This window comes from Arvicola amphibius, chromosome 4 (genome assembly GCF_903992535.2).
Source record: "Arvicola amphibius chromosome 4, mArvAmp1.2, whole genome shotgun sequence".
Classification (NCBI taxonomy): domain Eukaryota; kingdom Metazoa; phylum Chordata; class Mammalia; order Rodentia; family Cricetidae; genus Arvicola; species Arvicola amphibius.
Window position 1 is genome coordinate 135,126,798 of NC_052050.1, and position 26,605 is coordinate 135,153,402.

The 26,605-nt window shown below is 35.8% G+C and overlaps 1 protein-coding gene across 2 annotated transcripts in view; it reads left to right on the plus strand.

Annotated features, from left to right (window-relative positions):
• Window positions 1–5,830: 5,830 nt before the first annotated feature.
• Window positions 5,831–26,605, plus strand: part of Sgcz (sarcoglycan zeta) — a 308,488-nt gene continuing 287,713 nt past the window's right edge. For both annotated transcript variants that reach the window (XM_038327283.1, XM_038327285.1), the window contains exon 1: window positions 5,831–6,025. In XM_038327283.1, the coding sequence (XP_038183211.1) occupies window positions 5,831–6,025 (195 nt within the window). The remainder of the gene's footprint in view (window positions 6,026–26,605) is intronic.

Here is a 26,605-nt window from a genome sequence, read left to right on the forward strand (position 1 = left end):
GTTGTCTCAACCCCCTCTTAAATAGAATCAATGATAGAGTGATATGTCACAATGACACACATTTTATTTATTTATTTATTTATTTATTTATTTATTTATTTATTTATTTAAAATTTCCACCTCCTCCCATCCTCCCATTTCCTTCCCACTCCCCCTACTCCCCCTACTCCCTCTTCCCCTCGCTCTCCAATCCTAAGAGAAGTCAGGGTGCCCTGCCCTATAGGAAGTCCAAGGCCCCTCCCTCCATCCAGGTCTAGAAAGGTGTGCATCAAAACAGACTAGGCTCCCAAAAAGCCAGTCCATGCAGTAGAATAAAAATCCAGTGTCATTATCATTGGCTTCTCAGTCGCCCTCATTGTCAGCCACATTCAGAGAGTCCAGTTTGATCACATGCTCGTTCAGACCCAGTCCAGCTGGCCTTGGTGAGCTCCTGTTAGATCAGTCCCACTGTCTCCATGGGTGGACACACCCCTTGCGGTCCTGACTTCCTTGCTTATGTTTTCCCTCCTTCTGCTCTTCGTCTGGGCTCTGGGAGCTCAGTCCAGTGTTCCATTGTGTGTTTCTGTCTCTATCTCCATTCCTTGCCAGATGAAGGTTCTATGGTGATATGCAAGATATTCGTCAGTGTGGCTATGGGAGTAGGCCAATTCAGGCACCCTCTCATCTGCTGCCCACTATGACACACATTTTAGTAATATATTTTAGTCCGTCTTATTAATAATTATCACTCCTTTGTAGGTAATAAAATGGAATGTTATTCAACTGGTTTTGGTGTTAGTTTTAATAATTTAAAATAATGGTCTTAGTTGTTAAAAATTTCCTTATTCTCTGTCTTTAGTCTCGTGGATATGATTTGGGTCTAATATTTCTAGCTATTCCTGTTTATAGAGAAAGAAACCCCAGTTGAACAGAATTCACCTATGTCTTCCTTCCTCCATATACATTTAGAGATGATACTCAAACCTCGTGAAAACAATGGAATAATTATTTATGTACCACCCCCTACAGATCTAGGTCCAAGGCACTGACATCTAAGTGAAGGAAGTTGGTAGAAATAAACCTGTAGGGATAATGAAGACAAGGTTAATTTTTAGGACTATGGCATCTGAGGCAGCCACCTGATAAATGAAAGTCAGTAAATCTAATTCCATTCCCATATAATCTTGTCTGTTTTTCAGCACCAGAATCCTAGTGACTAGATCAAGGGATAGGTACTGAGTTATCTATTATAAGCATATACTTCTACATGATCTTAGTGTGTGGCTCATCCATTGTCATCACTTCCCGTTTATCAACTAGCAAGAGAGTCATTCTCTGAGCCCAATTTTATCACCACAAGTGTGACTTACTCCTGTATTGCTTTTCCTCTTTTATTTTCCTTTCTATATCTCTTGTACTGGGTGTGAACTTGAATTGATCCCAAGCTAATCCTCTAAAGCCTGACTGATTCCACATTCTTATGTCTAAACTGATGTGATTGTTCTTCTTATTTCTCAAAAGTTGTCAGATTAGTCTTAACTTTGTAGCTAGTGCATTCTAAGTCTATAAATGCTCACAGAAATTAACCTCTCTTACAAGACGTTCATAATTTTAGACTCCTCTGTTACTTCCTTGTGATGCATTCTATATCTTTATTTAATGTTTATAATTTATCTTAACAATGATTATTATTTTGTATTATATCTAATACTATATAATATATGTGGACTGCGATTTGTCTTGTATTATTACAGTTATTCTCTTTAATCCTGTTGTTTTGACAGCTTACTTTTTATTTGTTCTTATTATAATTTTCACAGTAAATTAAATCCCTAAATGTCTAAACAATGAAATAACCCTGCAAGTAACTGTCAATTCATAAACATTTGATTAAACTAAAACCTACTTCTTGCCACTTTTACCTCTGTTTCCAATTATGGTAACCTATTCAAAACACTTTAATACCCATGTTACATATGTTGGAATACTTAGTTTATCCCTATGATAAACTAGTTTAGATGATTACCCTCTTCTGTAGTCCTCTACCTCTCTGAATATGTAATAAATTGATTTTGTTGTTCTAAAGAATTTCTTTCTCATTTAGCTGAAAACGCTTCACCAGAATCTTCCAGGGTTGCATGATTAGTCATGAATCTTGCTAAGTTTCTCTTGATTAATCATTCTTTTCTGTTTTACAATAAGCTATGTTTTATAAGAGACATACAGAATACCTAGATTTGAAAACATATATTCACACCTTTGAATGGAATAATTGAAAACTCACAAAATACAGTTTGATTTGTCCATACAACTTTGATTTAAGCTTTAAATGCTGTGATAAAAATTGTATTCCATTATTAGAATTTTGAAGGTGATTTTATTTTATTTTGGAGAAAGAAAAAAGAATCCAGAGTTAAAGTAGTTCTGCTTTGAATTACAGGGAGAATCACTTAGAACCCTTTACGTTATTCAGAGATACCAGTTTCTTGACCTAAGAAGATTGATGTGTGGGGTTATGAAATTAGGAAAGATTGGGCTTTTGAAGGATTCTAATGGTTTCTGTGTAAGTGACATAGTTGTGCAAAAGGAGTATAAAATCTAGGCAGAGAGTCCGGGCTGACAAGGAGGGCTGACTGGGAAGCCAAGGACAATGGCAGTGGGTTTTTGATTCTACTGTATGTACTGGCTTTGAGGGAACATAGTCTGTTTGGATCCTCACCTTCCTGGACCTGGATGGATGGGGGAGGAACTTGGACTTCCCACAGGGAAGGGAACCCTGACTGCTCCTTAGTCTGGAGAGGGAGGGGGAGGAGGAAGGGGGGAAGAGAAGGGAAGTGGGAGGAGGTCAAAATTTGTAAAATTATATAATTTAATAAATACAGAATGAAAAAAAGAAATAAGACCAATTGAAGAAAAAAATCTAGGCAGAGAATATCCTAATTAGCTTAAGTTGCCAAAAGAAGGGGAGTTCTTTTTGAGAATATTGAATTCATATTGCCAAAGAAAAAGAAAAAATAAAAGCATCCGAGATTCGTCGTGCTGTGATGAACTCTCAGGAAACAATGAGTCTTTCATTCTGTACTCTTCAACAGGAGGGCGAGCTGATCATTTTACAGTCAATATGGTAAACAAGGTGGAAAATTCTACACCTCAAATTCTGTGGTCTCAGTCCAATACATGGGTACTAAAAAGTCTTGGTTTGTTTTCTTGTCTATTTTAAGTGTATTAGAAGTACCAATAAGTTTACACTTGGCATTGATTCCATAGTTCATAAATAAAGGCAAACATTACAAAGTCACAGAAACTCCAGAATTCAAAAATATTTCTGGTCCCAAGTATTTTGAGTGAGGCACACTCAAACTATATTTCTGTGCATTTTTAGGGGGTTAGTTGGAATGAAAATACAGGATGAATGAAATGTATATTTCTATTATTTTTCTTGATCATAGAAACCCAAAGTATTGGACAGTGTGTTCAGACAGCAGGTATGAGGATTTCAACTTTGGAGCTGTGAGCTGTTAATATCTTCTACTAGATGACTAATGCTATATTATTCTGGTCACAGAGAGCTTTCTAAACTTGTAAATACTTGAATTTCCTATTTAGCTAAAAAAAAAAATTCAATGGGCACCCATAACCTTATTGTAGTTTGGAAGTGTATATGCTCTAAAGTATTTGTGATGAGAAAAGAATATGTATTAATAAGTCATGTTTTATTTCAGAAAACACTCCTGACTCCATAGACAGAGACAAGCACCAACCAGCTCACAAATCATGACACAGAGACTTATTGTTAGTTTTGATTTCTTACTCTAGCTTAGGCACATTTCTGTCTAGCTCTTTAAACGTAAATAAACCTGTGTCTCTTTATCTACCTTTTGATGCAGGGCTGATTACCTTTAGATACTTTCTTGTTATTTCTGTGTCTGGCTGCCTGGCTTCTTGACCAGGATATTTTATCTTTGTTCTCTCCTACCTATTTTCTTTTTCTTCCTTCTGGAGAGCCTAGATTTCTCCTGCTATTTGTGCTTTCTTCCTGGCAGCCCTGCCTAATCTTTCTCCTGCCTAGGTACTGGCCTCTCAGCTTCCTTATTAGAACAATCAGGTGCCTTAGGCAGGCAAGGTGAAGCAAATGCAACACATCTTTACATAATTAAACAAATGCCGCATAAACCAAAACAACTCACCTTTACACAGTTAAACTAATATTCTGCAGCATAAAAAACTGTAACATATCTTTGCACAGTTAAAATGATAATCAACAACAGACAAGCTTAATTCTTTGATACTTTCTTAAATTTTCAATTCTAGATTTTTTTTTATAGTTGTTAAAAGCAGACACTCTTAATGAGTCTTTTACCGCTTTATAAACTAGCACCATATTTTTAAAATAACTAACTATTAACTTTTGTATAATTTGCTTTCTATTATTTTAAACATACATTAAATCTTAATTGAAACACAAATGATAATATGTTTGGAATATAAATATACATAAAACTATTACATTTCTATTAAAAAATCATAATATATAAAAATTTAAAAGGATAAAAATTTCATTAGTCGATACTAATGGTATTTTCTAAGATTTATCTCAGAAAATTGTCGTTGACTTCTTTACCCTCGATTATAGCTTCCAAGGCAATAAGCAAGTTATTGTCCTTTGAAAATAATTTTAGGCCTTAATTTATTTCTTACCAAGAAATACCATCTTCCCTTTCCCACAACTATCTTCTGTTCACACCATTATATCATTGTGTGGTACTTGGTGCTCTTTTAGGAGTCCATATTTTTCATCAAATTTCAATATGGCTCAAATAACCAACAAAGTTCTGAATTAAAGTTTTGGAAAATAGCAGGTGTGAAGGGAGGAAGTAGCATTTTTTTCAGTGATGTGGCCATTGAGAAATTTCCCTTGAACAAATAGATGACACTCAACCAACCCATCAGCAAAAGATGTAATTAAACTCAGTGGGTCACAGATACACACAAAGAACACTTTAGGACAGGGATTTGCTGGGAAATAGTTGTCAGCAGGAGGGGGAAGTGGCAGAAGGAATGGGACAGTGATAAGGACAAAGATTATTACCTAAAGGTAGGAAACTTAGAAAATATCTAAATTCATGCCGGTGTACTCTGGAATATAGTTGTGTTTTCCTTCCATACCTTCCTTACAACCCGCTGATATTTCATATAAAGATACACACTTAGCAATTTATGTGCTGTCTTTTCAGAGAAAGGTAAAGAATCTTGGGAGTGCTTAGGAATGCTGAGTCATAAGCCCCAGGACTCAATTCTGAGTGTCCATTGACTCAAGAGAGAAAAGAGCTTTGTGGGAATTAAATAGGTATGCCTGGAAATAGTGTGTATCTTATGGGAAAGTCAACTGAAAGGCTGTGCTGATAACATTGATGAGAACAACTGGAGGGTGGTTGTTCCCTTTCAAATACACAGAAATAATTATATTCCCTGATCATCTTTAAGCTGCCTTATACATTTTAAATATAAAAACTAAAGATTGGTTTAATATTAATCTTTCTCTCTCCCCCCTTCCTCCTCTCCCTCTCCCTTGTTTTCTCCCTCCCTCTCTGTGTACTCTCTCCCCTTATTTTTCTGCTCTATAAAATTTGCACCTTCCCTTCTTTCATACCTACTTTGCTCAACCACCCCTCACCTTCTTCTCCTCACCCCTAATTTCCTTTTCATGCTTACTTGCCTTCCTACTTTCCCTTCATCAAACACTTCTCCATCTTCTTCCTTCACACCATCATCACTTCCCCACTTAACTCCTGTCTCCTGATCATTTTCCTGTCTTCCTGGCCTCTTTCTTCCTTTCTCTCTTTCTTTCCAGATGACACGAGAACAATACATACTAGCGACACAGCAGAGCAACCTGCAGAGAACTGAAAATGCACAACTCTACCCTGTGGGGATTTATGGATGGCGAAAGAGGTGCTTATACTTCTTTGTCCTTCTGCTGTTGGTTACCATGATAGTTAACTTAGCCATGACAATATGGATATTGAAGGTTATGAATTTCACTGTGGTAAGTACGACCATGATTTTACATCTATTGCTTTGGGATCAAAGATGGTCTTACTTTATTGTCATTTTCATCTGCAAATGGTTCATTTTATTCTTTACAAGTATATGCCATTAAGTTTCCAACGTTATCATATATTTTACTTTAGAATTACTTTGAACAAAGTTATATTTGGTGTGCATATGATATTCTACCTGTCATTTAGGACTGGAAAATTTTGATTATAATAATAGAAGAGTAGCTTGATTCATAAGCAACTTATTATGTAGTTATATAATAAACATTAATAAATGCTTGTTATACTTGAACAATGTAAAGAGGCTTTTTAAAAAATAATATTCTAAAACATCACATTTGGATTATTCTTGATATAGTTCATGATTCTATATTTATCTTTATTTGCATTTTAAGCCATGGACATTTTCCAGTAATGAATGGATCATGAGTTATAACTGACCTGCCAAGGTCATTTCGTTCTTTTGAACTTGTGCTCAGTATGTAGAAGATGAAATACAAATACGCTAGAAGTTACATTATTTTATGATTAGTAATAGCTTGATAGCAAAGTGATTCTGGAATTCATTGATGAGTTTTGTTTCATGTTACTGAATGTGTATAAAAAAATCTATAATGTGATTTGCATAAGAACAACTTGGCGTTTTAGAAAAGTCAAGCTTTGCTCTGTTTACATTTTCAAACTCAGGACTTGAACAATTCAGGACTCCTTTTAAGCCATTCGGTTGTGTCTTTGCTCACACAACTCAGATATCTTTTAAGACAGGTTGGTATATCTTGCTACTTATACTTTCTTATTCATATTCTCTGCGTTTTAAAAGGGAAACCTATATTTGGCTTGTTTGACTTCGTTGAATTCCATGTATCAGACTGGTTGTTTATTACTTTTTAAACTCTACTGGATACTTAACAATGACAACAAAGAGCCCTTTCTCACTTTGTTACTGCAATATTCTACACTGAAATACAATCTCAATGTGGGAATGAGCGTGTCACAGTGTAGGATGTTGCCCACATGTGCAGAAGGAGCCCGGGAGGGCAGGTGGCATAACCTACCACCAAAGAGAAACACAGTTACAGATAACAGAGCAAGAAACTATATCTACAAAAAAAATAATCACAGAAATTATTCCATTTGTTCTGAGACATTGCAGGTGCAGAAAATAGACATAAATTATAAAGAGAAAACCTAGGCAAATGGGAAGATCATGTGTTTTCATGCTTTTCTAAAACAAACAAACAAAAATATTTTAGAGATGATTTGGAATCTATGGTCTTAGGTCAGGGAAGGGGATTCTATAATGGATGAGGTGCAGAAGTAGTTTTTCTTTCAGAGTTACTGGTAATGTATCTAATACTTACCATTGTCCATTTCCTGGCCTGCTTGCTCCTGTTGTTTGGGGAAATTTGGGCATGGAATTTGTATTCTGTACTCTGTACTTTCCCTAGTGTCTGCATTATTGATTGATTCATTGCATAGTAAATGACATGTTACACCTCTGAAAAAAATTTTCTTGTATTTTAAGTAAGTACCAGCTAAACTAATGTATACTAATGGTATTTTCCAACATTATTTCCTCAATAATTCAAAGCCAAATAATATCAAACATATATATATATATGATATAAGTATTACATATAAATATAAGATATATATCTTATATTTATATATGATTTATATATCATATATATATATATATATATGATAAGAATTGCATCTACAAGTTAGCGGAACTGACCAAAGTATATTCTTTTATTATTAAAGATCATAAGCCAAAATGTAATTAAAATATAATTGCTAAGTAGTTATAAGTATTTCTCCACATACTATGTGATTAAAATTAAAGTAACAGCTTAAATATCTTTTAATGAAAGAATAAATACTATTTCTAACTATTATAAATTAATAGTGTGGTTTCTTCCATCAAGAGCCATCTTTCAAAATTCATGAAAGAGCAGATAAACTCTGTCAGGCTAGAAAGTCTTGTTCTAGCCAGGAGACCACAATGTGGGAATGCTTAGCTTCAAGCCAGGTTAGCTTCTAGAACATTTTTTTAAATTTATTATAAAGTATGCTAACCACATAATTACAAGGATGCATGCCTCAGACTCCTAGGCATTGTCCCATGCTGACAGAAAGGCAGACAAAGCCACTCTTGGGTTGTAAATGAAAGGATCACCTGTGTCTTCAGGATTCTTGGAAACCCTGGGGTTTCTGTCACCCGTGGAGCTACATAATTTGATCCCCAGTTGGTCCAAATTTAAATGCCACTGTATTGCAGCATAGTCTTGGGGTTAATGAAAAATGATAATTTTCTTTTTTCTCATGGTCTATTTTCATTTCTGCACTTTTCTTCATTTACTCTTTAAATCTTGGTCTTGCCTATATTAAAAGAGAAAACTGTCCATTTTTTAACTTCTGAGCTATATGCATATGGTCTCATGCAAATGAACTTATGGCTGTGTCAAGATAATATTTCTAATGACCAATCTGCCCCAATATAGTTATTCATAATTTTCAGAGAAATTTATGTCATTGGATATTATTGCAGTCTTAAATAGAATAGATAGAGTTGAAACTCTGAGCTAATTTATAATCCTCTTAGTTACAGCACTAAAAGTGAAGATTTTGCTTTCCTAGTACAGTATTGTGGCTTCCTTTACTAAGCGTATACCAGATATAGTTGTTGATAAAGGACAGAAAATAACATAAAAATTCTTTGGAGCGTCTTACTAGTTTATAAAAAATGCATTAATTTTCTTCATATTTGCTACCTTCCATTACATGGGGAATGTTGGGGATTGTTCCTGTTAACATTCTTTATTTGAGCAAAGTAGATAAGTTATTGTTTTCAAAATATAATGTTTTCATCAGAACCAGTCTACGTAAGAACATGTTTTATGATGTTGGTTAAATAACATCATTATGACTAGTAAAGTTCGTGGTCCATGAGATTGATGTGACCTTATTAACTCCAGGTTCTCATTTGGTGACAAATAAAATCATTCTGCTTATTGAGATGCCCAGTAGCAGAAAGCCAAGACAAAGGAAATTAGTTAATACTGCTGGGTGAAAAGAACAGGAGAGATAAAATCATAATTTCCTGGCTTTGAGAGTTCATAATAATAGGACTGAGTTAAAATGGGGCAGTAAAGTTCATTTTCCCGTGATCAGTGAAATCCAGCTGCAAGAGACTTTGCTGATGTCAGTAGATAATTGGTATACCTTCACTGCTCAATACAAATTAAGGAGCTTAATAAGTCTATCTAGCAGTCTTTCAACTTAGGCAATGCTCTTCTTTGTTCAGATTCCATTCTAAGTAACTCAACGTATTTGAAAACTGAAAATGCTTTCTGTAACCATGAAGTATTTATCTTAATAATAATGACAATGAAAGATGGTGATATATATCTCCTGTGATATAATTTTATAAGATATGACAAGTAGTAATGAGGCATGGGGAAATTTGGAAAGGTAGATGGGGGATGAACGTGTTCATAATATATTCTATACATGTATGACATTATCACTAATAAATAACATTTTTTTAAAAGAATGAGGTTATAAATGCCACCTAGTAAGTGTAAGGGAATCCTACAATGATTGACTTCATGATGGAGAAACTAACAATGCTCTCTTGAAAATAATTAAGATAACCAGCTAATACAGACTTTTCAAATACATAGCTGAAGAGCGATATGATTAGTTGAGTGAATTCTGATTAAAAAGTTCTAAGAAAAAGAGGTTTGAGTATTTTAGTCATTTTGAATTAAAGTGGACATGGGCAATGCATGATTCAAACAGCTATATATTGCAAGTGTCATTTTCCAAATACCACATCTACTTGACATTTAGAATATGCTCAAATCATTCTTATAATGATAGAGCATTAATCCAAGTTACTGAATTGCAACATTTTTAGTATCCTCCTCATATTTTGAAGTAGTCTCCTAATAACTACATTCTGACACTACATATTGGTTCCATTATCTTAATCTGATATAAATTTGTTATTTATTGTTTTATCTATTTTTAAAGAGTTTTTTATTTAAAAAAATTATTTACTCATTAATATTCTATATACATTTTACATAAATCCTTAAGTGAATTTTCTTTGAATGCCTAAAAATCAGAATAAAGAGGAAAAATATTTTGTTGAAAATCAACTTCATCACCTGCTTTATTTTCTTTATTTCAAATATTAAATGTTATGTAAGCCCAAGATAACCAATCTTTTCAGAATAGGTTTTACACTTTATGATTATAGGCCATAGAGTCATTTCTGATTTCTCTGTCATGTTTTAATTTCTTTAAGGTACTTCTTCTGCAGTTCAGATTATATTAAATATATTTATTCATAAGTAACATCTCCAAGTTTAAAACCTTGTGGGATTTTTTTTTTTGTTGTTGTTTTTTCTGTTTTGTTTTGTTTTGTTTTTCGAGACAGGGTTTCTCTGTAGCTTTGGAGCCTATCCTGGAACTAGCTCTTGTAGACCAGGCTGGTCTCGAACTCACAGAGATCCGCCTGCCTCTGCCTCCCGAGTTCTGGGATTAAAGGCATGCGCCACCGCCGCCCGGATTGTGGGATGTTTTTAATCAGGTTTAGAGAATCATCTCTTCTCATGTCACTCTTGAGACCAGTAGTCTTTCTATCTTCATCATTAGCCTAGAGACAGCTTTCACTACTCTCACTAATCTATCTGATAAGGCTAAACACACCTACAATATGCTGCCGTAAGTTACTCTGTCCTTGCAAAACTTATTTTCATGTAGTCTCCACAGTCTCTAAATCAAATCGCTTTGAAGGGAAATTTCCTATCTTTTATCTTTTATTATTATACCTAGCATGTAAAGATGAGGGCAGTTGTATTGGAAGTTGAAATTTGAAGTAACCACAGGTTGGTTTAATTTGCCTTGTTAATTTTCTCCTGATCATATTCATTGCAATTAGTTTGTTTTTATTATCGTGTTCCTACACTCAAGACAAGATATAACTTTTACGGAACAAAAATCTCTTATCCCTGAATGGATAAAATGCAGTTTTTTTTATTTACTATTGTAACTTTTTTGAGAACAAACCTCCTGTGATTATTTATCCTCTTAATAGTAGGTTTACTTTGTAATATTTTTGTTTGCTTGTTTAATTTCCCATCACAAATGATGATCCTACAAACTTCCCCATAGATCACTATTGATGGGAGGTACACAGATACCAGGTTCAGTAAATTCTGTGGCTAAATTACAAGTCTAACAACCTTGACATTTAACACCAAATTTTGTTCCCGAAGTGGTTTCATTGATTGTCATTACAAATTTAACACTTTAAAGACAAGGACCAGGAAAACTATCCTTAAACTTAAATCTCAGATTAGATGCCTTATTTCAGGGCAACTCTTTATATTTCTGTCTATTTTTCTCTCCCTTTCTGTCACACTTATTGTCTTTTTCTAATATTCATGTCTTTATTCATATGGATATCATTGTGATAGGATTTAATATGTTGCATTGGTATTTAATGACTTGTTATCAAAATATACTTCTCTTTTCTGCCCTTGTTACCTGTCCCATTCATAGTAGAGTATACTAAATTTCAGAATATAGCTGAAGTGCCTTATATTGGTCTCTGATAGACATTTACACTGTGTGTTATTTCCTATAGGGCTGAACATTTGTGATTAAAAATAATCCAGTTTATGTTACAGAGAGATCTCTGATTTAATGCTTTTATTTTTATCTCAGTAAAGCAGAAATTAAAAAGTACTTTAGGAAAGCTACTTCAAATTACAATCCATTTAGTGTTAGTTGGAATCTCCTCTCCTTCTCTTGACAAAGGACATAGCTCCAGGACTTTCTTTCACTCAAAGTAACTACTTTGTGTGGCGGGAGAGTAAATATGGTTATTCCCTACCGGAACTCCAAAGTGCTTGAGGAAGATAATTGTCCGTGAAAATAGATTCTTTGAATTTTATTACCTGCAGATTCCAACAGTGGAAACTGTGAACATGAGAATTTTCTGCACACGCGCGCACACACACACACACACACACACACACACACACACACACGTACACACGCACACACACTGTATTTTATTTGATTTCAGATTCTTTAATAACACTTCCTCTGTCTTGACAAAAGATGAAGTAATTATCTTCACAGACTGGCAGTTACTGGTAAATCATACAACTACCTGGATCCTCCGTCTTCCTATTTGTTTACACGCCCTCTAGAAATACGAAATCTGCCTCCTGATGCTAGAGAAAATAAGTGTGATTCTAGACTCCAGACTCCACCTACTAGAGCTTTTATCTGCCTATCACTATCAACAAAAACAGCGGGGGCTGACTGAGAAGCAAAGGACAATGGCGCTGGGCTCTGATTCTTCTGCATGGACAGGCTCTGTGGGAGCCTTCTCAGCTTGGTCGATCACCTTCCTGGACCTGGGGGGAGTTGGGAGGACCCTGGTCTTAGCATAGAGTGGGGAACCCTGATGGCTCCTTGGCCTTGAGAGGGAGGGAGGGGAGGTATGGGTGGAGGGGAAGGGAGGGAAGGGGGAGAAGGAGGGGAGGGAAGGGGGAGGAGGAGGGGAGGGAGGGGGGAGGAGGAGGGAAGGAGATGGAAATTTTTACATATAAAAAAAAAATAAACCATGAGGGAAAAAAAAAAACAAAACCACATCAAATACCTCATCATCTAGAAACTAAAATGAAGAGTTAGAATTTCTTAATCCCATCATCCCATCAGTGCCAAGATAAAACATTTTAAGTGGTTTTGCTGATCAATTTATTCTGATGTGTAAAATAACTGTGAATTTTGTCTATGCATTTGTTCATATCTACATGGTAAAATGACACGCACATGCCCACATATGCTAAACAAACTGTATTTCACTAAATATGACCTAATTACTAGTAACATCACAGGAAGAGAACATTGAGAAGGGTTGATAACAGTAGAATCACAGTAGAAGCATGGGTCCGAAAACCAAACATTTTATTCTTGATCTAGATCCTGGTCTCTCTCTCTCTCTCTCTCTCTCTCTCTCTCTCTCTCTCTCTCTCCCTCTCTCTCCATATATATATATATATATGTGTGTGTGTGTGTGTGTGTGTGTGTGTGTGTGTATCTATGTATTTGTTTACATTGTATATAATGCAGGATATATGTATGTATATACATATATACAAATATATATATGTATATATATATATATATATATATCCTGCATTATGCTTAATTAAATTGTGGCTAAAATTTCTACTTTTTAAAATGGACATAATATTATTGCATCTTGCACTAAGTTGTTGAATAAATAAGTGAGAAATACAAGTGCTTCAGAAGTATTACACTAACAACGTTGTCTATATTAAATATTATTGTTTTTAGTCATTTTCTTTCAACTCATCCTGAGAGATATAGGCTAGAGCTCCTGAATTAACTCTAACCTTCTCAATGCAGCTGAGAAAAAAATAATCCAGGACAGATAAAATAAGTTCTAAAAAGGCATGTGAATATGTAAGTCAATGAGTGTGTTGATCTAATTGATGCTGACAATGTTTTTAAGACTTAATGGTATTAGCTTTGCACCAAGAGGCTGTGACTGGCTACTTAACAGGGTGACTTTGGACTACTCATGAGTTCCAGATTCTTCATCTCTGAGAGAGGGATAATACTATTAACTACACAGGACTTTGAAGCATATGAAACAAATGACCCTGTTTAAAAAGTTTAAATTCAATTTTTGTAGTATGTGAGGAATTACTTACCAGCTGCGAATAATGATGAATACTAAGCACAAGCCTAGCTAGTGGTTAATAATTAAAATTATTTTATGTGGTACATTTTACGAGTAAAATACCTTTTTATATTAGAAAAGGGCATTTAATATTTTTTATAAAATTCTAATTTTATGGTCAAGTAGTTAAAATACTTTATAAACTGTGAGAAGCAGGTATGCTGTAAAAGGTCAGCATTATTTTGATAACCTTAAGCTTCTTCTAGCACAGACCTAAGTCCCCTTTTGAGTCAAATTAAAATATACAATATTTAATTTTATTTTTTAATCCTAAGTGGGATATCAGTTCTTGATTGTAAACTTTCCAAATTTCTTTCATGATCACAGTATGGATGGAGCAAGCTTCCCACAAGGTTTGTACCATCACGTTCACTCATGTTATCATGATCAATGATCCTCATTTAATTATCATTACTCATTTTCTTACTTATTGAGACTCTACATGTCTGAGATTTCCTTCTTGTCAACTTCTATAGCAAGAATAGAGTTAGTCCATATGTTAGATGCATTTTCTGTGAAGACAAAACAGCTACCATTATAACTGGGTTGTGATACTGTACTGTAAGTTATTTTTAGAATACTCTGAATTATAGCCCACAGGCTATAATACTTAAAAATAAAAAAGTAAATCTTAAGATGCCAAAAGTTCAGATTAAACAAGCATATAGTTTATTTGTCAAGACTATATGTTTCATAGACTAAGAGATTACTGAACAGCATAGCGTACTAAACTCTATCGTATACAGTTTGGAAGATGAAGGCTGATGCTGAAGGATAATATGTTCTCTGAAGTCACACTGACTAGAACCCCGTGGTGCATTCTCAAAGCGTGAGTGTCTGCATGCAAGGTGTTTTGAGCTGTGGAAGACAAGGGCAGCTTTAGAGAGCTGGTTCTCACTTCCTGCTTCATTGAGGTGGGGCTCTCTTTTACTGCCAGCAAACTTGGCCTTCAGGCTCCTACAAAAATTCTCGCGTCTCAGGCTCTCATCTCCCTTGTAAGAGTGCTGGATTTCAAATGCAAGTGGCCGCATCTGACTTTTTACCTGGCCTGGAGCTCAGGCTTCTACAACTATTATCCAATTTCAACACTTTTAGTATAGTTGCTGGTCCAACTAATGCATAAGACATTATCACTTATTAATACCTTCTCTACAGAATACATACATAGTGGTTTTCAGAGAGCACATTTTAGCCTCCTGATTGCAGTCTACACTTTGGACTGCTTGAATGTAATCTTCCTGAGTTTTAAGTTACTGATTGCAATGAGAGCCCTCTGAAGGTTAGCTAGGATCGTGGACTTTGGTGAACCTTCTACACTGTCATTTCCATTTTCCTGCTTCATTCCTCAGTGCATGGCCCACGGTGCTCACCATGGAGTGAGGTGGAGCACCACCTTCTGGAGAGAGACTGCTCTTCTGCGGGTGAGTGCCTCCAGCAGGCAGAGGCACAGCTGAAGTGTGGTCTGTGGATTTATGACAGAGTTTATGATAGTGAGTGATTTAGTTAATGTGGCAAGACCACTTCCATTATAGCCCTCTGTTTCCACCTCCTCATAATTTTCTGACAAATTGTGCCTCTCAGATGAAATTTTTCACGCTTAGTTTTAGCCCAGGAGTACATTTTCCTTCACTGGCTTTATAAAAAAAAATTTAGTCATTTTATCCAAATGCAAACAACTACTAGGTGGTAGGATATTTTTTTCAGAAATAAACTATAAAAATTATGTCATAAAAGCAACTATAAACACTATGCACCATGTCAAAAGGGAGGATCATTAGAATATAAGGTGCGCTGCAGGAGAACAAGGATAGAGAAAGTCATTTAGTGACCAGAAAGGGGGCTCAGCAGTTAAGGGACTTGCTATCAAGCCCGAGAGCCTGAATTAGACCAGCAGCTAGAAGGGAAGAGACAACTGGGCAAACTGTGTCTAATGTGCATGGGCAAGCATGTACACACACACGCACTCATACACACATGTGCTCACATACACACAAACACAAAAAGTGAGGGATAAAATTAAGCCTTCATTGTATTTTAAAATGATATCCAGAGCAAGCCCAGTTTTTTTCCCTGGAGTGGCCATCCACTACCCCAGGACCCTAACCTACAATGGACTGGTCCCTCCCACATCAACCACTAATTAAGAAAACAACCTAATTGATTGCCTACAGCCTTATCTTATGAGGTGTCTTCTTAATTGAGATTTCCTTCTCTTAGATGACTTTAATTTGTGTCAAATTGACACAAAACCAGCCAGCACAAAATCCCCCTGATTCATGACCCGATAGGAAGAAGTCAGATCTGAAATTATATACTCATATACAGCAAAAATGGGTACAGAAAGTCATGTTTATATATTTGTGCATACATATTCAATATATACGTGTGTAACAGTAATAAGAGAGAAAGAAGATGCAATTAGCTTGAGATTGAAAGCATATGAGGGTGGCTAGAGGGAGAGGAGTGAGAGTACCTGGGAGGGACCTGGGAGAAGAAACGGAAGGAGCAAAGGGATGCGATTCTGTGTTTATTAAAAGTCGCATTAACACCTTCAACAATGTGGAAATAACCCGTTGATTAATCTGTATTAACTGCACCTACTAGCAAGATCATTACATTAAACACATTCAAGCTGTGTGCAAAAACCTGATCACTACTATTAGAACTTTACTAGCTATATAGCTTCTTGGTAGCCTTTGCAAGCTTCTCTCCTTGTTCTAAATAAAATAAACAATAGGCTACTATTAACTTTACTCAGCCCTCACCTACTTATCCTTTTAAACAACTATGTTTTTGTATTTATTTATCCAACCTCCTCTCAACTCTCTTCTCAATTATTAGTAAGCATTATTCTACATTCAAAATGTTTTTTTTTTGTTTGTTTGTTTTTGTTTTTAGACAGGGTTTCTCTGTTTAGCTTTGGAGACTGTCCTGGAACTAGCTCTGTAGATCCAGCCGGTCTTGAACTCACAGAGATTTCTCTGGGTTTGCCTCCCAAGTGCTGGGTTACAGGCGTGTACCACCACTACCTGGCCCGACTCTTAAGAGTGAGAAAGTGTCTGACCTATTTACTTTATTACCTCTAGTTTATATAGCTTTAAAAATTACAATACTTTATTCATCTTCTTTTTTTTATTTAAAAAATTTCCATCTCCTCCCCTCTTCCTCCCCATCCCCTCCCCTCCCCTCCCCCCATACCCTCCCTCCCTCCCTTTTCAGGCCAAGGAGCCATCGGGGTTCCCTACTCTATGTTAAGACCAAGGTCCTCTCAACTCCCCCCAGGTTCAGGAAGGTGATCAACCAAGCTGAGACGGCTCCCACAGAGCCTGTCCATGCAGAAGAGTCAAAGATCAGCGGCTTCTCAGTCAGCCTCCACCGTCGGCCACATTCAGAGAGTCTGGTTTGGTCTCATGTTCCATCAGTCCCAATCCAACTGGAGTTGGTGATCTCCCTTTAGTTCTGTCCCACCGTCTCCATGGGTGAACGCACCCCTCACGGTCCTGACTTTCTTTCTCATGTTCTCTCTCCTTCTGCTCCTCATCAGGACCTTGGGAGCTCAGTCCGGTGCTCCAATGTGGGGCTCTGTCATTTTCTTCATCTATCGTCAGGTGGAGGTTCTATGGTGATATGCAAGAAATTCATCAGTATGGCTATAGGAACTGGCTTTTTCAGGCTCCCTCTCCTCAGCTGCCCAAGGAACTAACTGGGGGCGTCTCCCTGGAAACCTGGGAACCCCTCTAGGGTCAAGTTTCTTGACAACCCTCAGGTGGCTCCTTAAATTAAGATATATGCTTCCCTGCTCCCATATCCACCCTTCCTGTATCCCAACCATCCCATTCCTCCGAGCTCCCCCCATTCTCCCCTTCACACTTTTCTCTCCCCATCTTCCCTTGGCCCAGTCTCGCCCAACCCTCAAGTTCCCAATTTTGCCTGGTGATCGTGTCTACTTCCAATATCCAGGAGGATTACTACATCTTTTTTTGGGAGTTCACCTTCTTATTATCTTCTCAAGGATCCCAAATTTATAGGCTCGATGTCCTTTATTTATGGCTAGAAACCGATTATGAGTGAGTACATGCCATGTTCATCTTTTTGGGTCTGGGTTACCTCACTCAGAATAGTGTTTTCTATCAGGAACATGAGGGGTGCATTCACTCATGGAGACGGTGGGACAGAACTAATGGGAGATCACCAACTCCAGTTGGAATGGGACTGATGGATCATGCGACCAAACCCATCTCTCTGAATGTGGCCAACAACGGGGGCTGACTGAGAAGCAAAGGACAATGGCGCTGGGCTCTGATTCTTCTGCATGGACGGGCTCTGTGGGAGCCTTCTCAGCTTGGTCGATCACCTTCCTGGACCTGGGGGGAGTTGGGAGGACCTTGGTCTTAGCATAGAGTAGGGAACCCTGATGGCTCCTTGGCCTTGAGAGGGAGGGAGGGGAGGTATGGGTGGAGAGGAGGGGAGGGAAGGGGGAGAAGGAGAGGAGGGAAGGGGGAGGAGGAGAGGAGGGAGGGGGGAGGAGGAGGGGAGGAGATGGAAATTTTTAAATATAAAAAAATAAACCACAAGAAAAAAAAATAAATAAATAAACTTCTCATTCTGTTATTCCATAGTGTTGTGCTCTTTTGATCCTTATGATTTTCTGATCATTTTATTCCTTTCATATGTTATGTCTTTCTTCATCCCTTTTTCTCTGTCTCTCTCTAAGTTTCTAAGTATCTGTCTAAGTCTCTCTGTTTGTCTCTTTCTGTCCCTACGTCTTTGTATCTGTCTCTCTCTAAATCTCTAAGCATCTATCTGACTGTCTCTATCTCTACGTGTCTCTGTAACTCTGTCTGATTATATTTGTCTGTCTCTTTTGTACCTGGACACACATAGGCATACTGATACTCTTCAATTCATTTTTTTATTTTTTCAATTATTCTAATACTTAAGTGTATATTTTAAATATATACTCACCAAAACCTATCTTTAAAGTCCCTTTTTTTATCACCCAGAAAAAAAGGATGTTTCCCCTTGAACCTTGACTCTTTCTCATCTGTTTGAACTCGAGCATTTTAAAGCCTAAGTCAATAGTTGTTAATAAATCCTTAATTATTCTCCATCATGTGTGTGTGTGTGTGTGTGTGTGTGTGTGTGTTTTGACAAATTGTGTATTTCACTGAACCTGGTGACCAACAGTTGACTGTATCTTCTGACTTAACTAGACGGGCATATTAAACCACAGCTATACTTCACAGAGTAAATTTAAAAAAAAATCAGCTAAGTCCCAAATTAATCAGAAGTTATATAACAAATTTGGAACACATTGTTAACATTTTCTTCTTAATGTAAAAATGTGAGTTGGAAGCACAATATAAACATTCTTAAACAAATAAAGGTGAGTGTAAAACATATAGGAAAAGCACATAGCAATGACAATGCTCGCAATGAGAGGTATATTACAGGCATATATTACAGGCATATATTACAGGCATATATTACAGGCATATATTACATTACAGGCATATATTACAGGCATATATTACATTACAGGCATATATTACAGGCATATATTACAGGCATATATTACAGGCATATATTGCCTCATCCTTCCAATCCTAGGGATACATGGAATTGCAAAACAGAAAAATTTGTAGATGATTCTATTCTGAACTAAATTATTCAGTTTTGCTAAATATGCTGTTTCTACAGAAAATTGATATGGACCAATTTTTTTCTTTGGCTTAAATACAGAGTAAAATTCACTCACTGCCCCAACCCTGCTTTTAAAATTATTTTCACAAAATATTCTGTGTCCGGAACTCAAATAAGTCTTCCTCAGATACATTTTGAAGGACAATGAAGAGCATTTGCCACCTCCTTATTAATAAAATTAAAGAAAATCTTGTAGTTGTATTCATGTATATATTATTGATATACATCATAGAGGCCCTGTATAATATAAAAACACGATGTAGAAATCATTCAAAAAAGTATGACTTTCTATCTATAGTCAGAAATTATTATAAATTAATATTAAAAACATGACTTTAGATGATTGGAAGCATTAATTGGCATGGGCGGTATAATCAATCTTTGTTTCATCCACAGTACAAGGAAAATACCTTTAATATAATTGTTTACCATTAATTATAAAGCTGGATATTAATGTGATAAGTTTGGTGAAATACTATGAGAAAGCATTTTAAGTAAAAAACAAATCAAAATCAAATATAGGATTTGTGAATTGGCGTCTCTTTTCTGTGTGTTGATGTGTCATGCTTACCTAAGGACTTACATCCATATCTATCTCCACATACATATTGACCTCTTTAAAATATATCAGCGTAACGTTTGGTTGGTTTTTTTTCGAGACAATGTTTCTCTGTAGCTTTGGTGCCTGTCCTGGAACTAGCTCTTGTAGATAATGCTGGCCTCGAACTCAGAGATCCGCCTGCCTCTGCCTTCTGAGTGCTGGGATTAAAGGCATGTGCCACAGAGTAATGTTTTTTTTTTTCATGAATTTATCTTAGTTTGAGAAATGGCTGTCATCCCTGTTATCTCACAAATATGACTTTATTATCATTTCTAGAATTACTGTTCTTGATGTTGAGCCCATAGGTACTACCTTATGACCCTGATGTTTAAACTCAGAGGCAAACTTTTATGAATGTGTAATATAACTGTCATGGATGCCCAAAGATCAAATTAATGCCTGTTGAAGTTTTTTTAATTTCATTTTATATTCCAACCATAGTTTTCCCTCCCATGTCTCCTCCCACCTTCCTATATCTCCCCCAAGCCCACCCCCATCCACTCCTTCCAATGAGTAAGGGTTTCCATTGGGAATCAACAAAGCCTGGCACATTAACTTGGAGCCGCACCAACCACCTCCCCACTGTATCTCATCATAGGGAATGGGCTCTTACAAACTAGCTCATGCACCAGGGATAGATCATAGTCCTACTTTCAGGGGCCCCTCAGGCAGTCCAAGCTTCACCATTGACTCCCACATATGGAGGGCCTACTTTGGAGCCATAGAGACTACAGAGACAAATGAACCAAGCTTGAGGAAACTTATGAACCCTAGACTGACTGCTACTGAAGATTTTGTTTGTTTTGTTTTGTTTTTTATTTTTATGATATAGGTAGCATGGCAAGACACAGAGTCAGGTTTCTTTTTCCCAGTTTAGTATATTCTTTATGGCATCCCTTATCTTCTTGACACTAGTGTACTGATAGACTTTACTTAAATTACCTCCCAATAATTCAATGTTTCCCACTCTCTCTCATCATTGTGATCTTTAAGACATTGTTCAGCTAGATACTATACTTATCACAGAAAAAATAGTTAATTAAAGAGAAAATCATTCAGAATAGGGTTTCAGGCTTAACAAATGCTTTTAATATAATATTCACATTTTATAATTCTTAAATGTTTTACTTCAGAAAGTAATATGTGAAATCTAATATTTGGGCAATTAGTTACTTCCTGCCAATTATCAGATAATGAGCATTTTTATTGATGTTGTTTTAATAGCTACTATCATATTATCTGAATATAGATACTTGTACCCACTGGGAATCTATTTAGTACTTGTAGAAATAACGATATTTCTAATTGTGCTACATCTCAGGCAGCAATTGCAAGTTGACAAGTTCTAGATGGCAAGAACTTCTTTTAGAAATGTGACTATGGGAAGATGAGTGTCATGTCCTGCATAATAGTGTAAATGTATCCTCATTTTGTTACTATAGAGTTATATAATAGATTAATCAATGTGCCCTTGGGATTACGGACAATTTTAGCATCGATTTTCTAATTTACTTTCTATTTTCACGCATATATTCTTGATTATGAATGACTTCCCTCACTAACATTGTTAGATAACATTTCATTCTTGCAAATACCTTATTTATATATTTAAGAGCATTATTAATGATATTAAATTTTTTATCAGAATAATGTTTTGCTTAGATACCTAAGGTATTCTAGAACTAATTTATGAATGGTTTACTTTTCATTGAAGTATTTTTATAAGCAATTGACTAGATCTTTAACTTTACATAATTTGAATTGAAAACGTGGTAAATTTTAAAGTCTTCTGCAATAATGTCTATTTGATTACTCAAGTATTCGATATTGTGAATACATTTTGTATCTCTGTGTGTTCTCATTAGTATTTTATTCCTATTCCATTATAATTTGAATTTGCCACGGAATATCCTAGTAATACCAAGTTTTTATGTAAATTTTTATCAGTATATACATATATACTGATAAGTATATATATATATGATAAAAGAAACATTAATATTTGTCAAAATATTAGATTATTATTTCTGACAAAAGTACTTATAGTAATTATGTAATGCCTAAGAGTAATCAAAAAATGCCTGCAGAGCATTTCAAAATGATGCATTCTAACCAGATATATAATAAATGGTTGCATTTTTATAGTTGATTCTATGCTTGTTTACTCCAAAATATTTGTTATTTTTAATAATCATGATAGTTTATTTGATGAATAATCAAACTGCTGTTCCACCCATGATATTTTACAGTGATCATAGGAAGTAATGAATAAATGCTAATCGAATGAGCTATGCTTGTCTTGCTCAAATTGCATTTTATTCCCCAACCTATTCCTGTTTTTCTGACTTAGAATATTTTATCAGTTATAGTGAGCACAAGAATAATTAGCATACTTTAGGATGCATACTTAGTTTTTAAAAATTGGAGATATTTTTAAAAAGTGTTCAAAACCAAAGTTAAAGAAGAGCCCGAGAGCAATGATGAAATACAGCCAGGGACAGAGTATGCTCTAATTCTATGAATTTTCCAGCCAGGCCCTTTGGGATTTCTAAAAGCCATCCAAAGCCTTGTAGAACCATTTCAGGGACATTACCATTTCAAAGATTACACACACCCAATCTTAAGTACTAGTAAGTGAAACTGAACGTGAACAATAGGGATGTAGTTTCAGGACTTGGAAAGTGACTCTAAGCACATCTGTACTCTGAATGTAGAAGGTTGTGGGTTTGCAATGGCAGAACTAAATCTTTGCAAGTAGAATTGATACATCAAAGAGTGTGCCCCTGGTGGAGAATGATGTGGGGGGTTAGAAGATGTAAAATGAAGCTATAACTATGCCCATGGGAAGCATTCAATAACACCCAATAGTAATACTGATTAGATGTGATGCATGTGTTCAATTGTTTTTACTTATAAAGTCATACACAAATGGGTGCAAACACAATCATTTTAGGCAATATCACTTTGATTCCACTATCAATAATTATTTAAATTGATGGTATTTAAAATAATTTGATAAATATTAATATTTGAAAAACAGAATCCATAATCATAAACATTGTTAATATTATATATATATACCAATTATGAACAACTACCTGACCATAAATAGCAACTCTATGTTTATAATAAGTAAATTAATAGATGATTTAGAAGATATTGTATGATAGTACAGTCTGAATTAAGAAACACCAGCTGTATAGGTCAGGCAATAAAAAGGATAAAATCATTTCCCCCAGGAGGCAGAGAATGCAGGCAGGCTTTAGCCTTGAACAGAACCCTCAGTGGAACCAGTAATCACAGAAAATGAAGACAGATCCAGAGGACAGTTATTTTGCAGGTCCAGCCACTGCATCATGTCAAGATGAACCAACCATAGCCAAGTACAGTGACCTCTGCCCACAAGAGTCTTCAGTTCCCTTCTACAATTAAACTGTGGTCTCTATCTCCGAGAGCAAAGACGCTTGCTAGAAGAGGACTTTTGTTTGGTTTTTGAAGTCTCATGATAATATCTTTTAACGTAATATATTATCAAATGTTCAGTGATTTTAATTATGCTGGTAGCAAATAGGTTAGTATTTGATGATTGAGATAGTTAATGTCTTTCATTACAGTAGAATGTCCATATGATCCACTTGAAAATATACATTTCAAAAATATGCTTATGAATATATGTGTATACATATAATCACAATAACAGTTAATAAAAATGAGGACATGACTTTGAAAGAGCAAGGAGAGATATACAGTAAAGTTTGGAAGAAGGAAATGGAAGGAAAAATGTATAATTCAAAATTTTAAAAATGGCAAAATTATTTGGTAACAAATATATAGAATTTTTAGGCTATTTTTAAATTTTTTATTTTAATTTCTTTCTTTTTCTTTTCTTTTTTTTTGGTTTTTGAAGACAGGGTTTCTCTGTGTAGCTTTGGTGTCTGTCCTAGAACTAGCTCTTGTAGACCAGACTGGCCTTGAACTCACAGGGTTCTGTCTGCCTCTGCTTCTGATGTACTGGGATTGAAGATTTGTCCCACCACCACCTGGGTATATTTTACTTTTTTTAATGGTAGAATCTATTTAACCGAATTTTCACATTTTCAGTTTACAACCCTCCAAAATTTCCTATTTTTCTAGTCATTCTGATTAATACTTATGATGTTATTATTAGAAACTGCTTTTAATTCATAAGTTCTTGCAAAACAACACAAAGTTTCCATACAGCTTCATATGTTCACAGAAATTCCTGGCTGATTTTGTATGTGAGTGCATCATGCACCTTAACCTTAACTGATGAATGTGGTCACACCGTCTAGCACATCTTCTTAATTGACCCAGGGAGTTTCTTTATATTTCAATGCCAGTGTGGCCCTCACTTGAGGAAATTCTAAGAAATCTTGAAGGATCAACTAACATCTGAGCCAAAATAAAACCTTTAGTTACATGACAATATAATAAATGTTATTTTTTCATAAAATCAAGGATATTTATAGGTAAGAATATTAATAGGAATCCATTTTCTTCCTTTTAATTGGAGCATATTGAATTTTAGTCACATATTTTTAAAATTAGGTATAAAAATACATTATTTATTCAAGCTTGGCATTTGAAATTTGTATTAATAATATATTTTAAATTAAATTATATGATGTGATACTTTGATATTATAATTTGATCACTAAATAAAATGCTTTATTCTGTTTATGTGAACAAATTTATTAAAGAGTATATTTAGTGTTTGGATAAATACATAAGCACAGGGATACAAATTACTTGGAGTTTTTAATCATAAGGAGACCTAGTGGAAAAAGAGGCAACTTGAATAGAGATTACCTCATTATCACTTTAGCATCTTATTTGTTATATGTACTGTTTAATTTGTTGACTTGTTACAACTAGAATAATCTAGGAAGAGAGTAACGCTGAGGAATTATAAACCCTGCTGGTCCTTGGTGAATGCATTACTGATTAAATTGAAATGGGAAGCCCCACCATGATTAAGGGAGGCGTCATTTCATGGACAGCCTGGGTACTGGGCTGTGCAAGATTAAAGAAAGCTGGATGAAAATAGGCAGAAAGCTAGCAAGCAAGCATCTACATGTTTTTTTTTTTTTCCTCGATTTTGCCTTGGTTTCTTTGATTTATGATAGACAGTAACCTGGAGTGTTAAGCCCAGTAGATTTTTTTCTATCAAGTTTGTCACAGCAGCAGAAATAAAAGAAACTAAAATAGCTAATAATGATCTTAGAACCTAATTTTTTCATCTTCCTTATTTCCAAAATGAAATAGTATTAGTTGGCTCAGCAAGCATTTTTCATGAGTAATACTGCTTCCAGTCACACCAGCCGAAGATATTCACTTCTATCATGTACCTTGAATTTTGAAAAAAAGACATAACCATTGTCTCCTCTAAGGCTGTACTCTGTGGGAGGAAGAATACTGAACTTAATTCTCTCTCCTGTTCCATTAAGACAGAGGATTATCTGTAGATCAAAACTGAACTTCCTTGTGTTTAAATTCTTCCTCTTTATTTAACAATTCCCTATTCTAAATGTGGAGGCCTTTAGAAAAGAAAATAGAATTAAAAACTGCTTCTTATTTGATTATTATGTTGCATTATCACATGCTTGCAAAATTCTCTTCATACTACACATGATCAGTGATATGTTGACTAGATCAATCATGGATGGGTAAGAAAAAGGAAGAGAGAATTGAAAAATACCTGATTAAGATGATAAAGCTAGGTGAAGGTTCTATGGTGATATGCAAGATATTCATGAGTATGGCAATAGGATCTGGACATTTCTGGCACCCTCTCCTCAGCTGCCCAACCAGACTGAGCTACCAAGGTCCCGTTGAGGAGCAAAAGGAGGGAGATCATGAGCAAGGAAGTCAGGACCGTGAGGAGTGCGTTTACCCATTGAGACGGTGGGACAGATCTAACGGGAGACCACCAAGTCCAGTTGGAATGGGACTGATGGAACAGGGGACCAAACCGGACTCTCTGAATGTGGCTGACGGTAGAGGAGGACTGAGAAACCAAGGACAACGGCAATGAACGTGAACTCTACAGCATGGACGGGCTCACTGTGAGCCTTGTCAGTTTGGTTGCTCACCTTCCTGGACTTAGGGGGAGCTGGGAGGACCTTGGACTTAACATAGTGAAGGGAACCCTGATGGCTCTTTGTCTTGGAGAGGGGTGGAGTGGGGGTATGGGTGGAAGGGAGGGGAGGGGAGGGGGGGGGGGGGAGGAGGACGGAAGGAGATGGAAATCTTTAATAAAAAAATGAGGAAAAAAAGATGATAAAGCTAAAGAAGAATGTATGGTTCTACTTAGAAATTCTGCAGTGCAAAGAAAGAGTTACTCATCTGAAATATTAAAATGTCAGGAGAGTTTGGGCAGTTAAATAAGAAAGAACTTGAGAGCACGGCTTCTCTACTTGTTTTCATGCCCTCTTTCTGCTTCTCTTT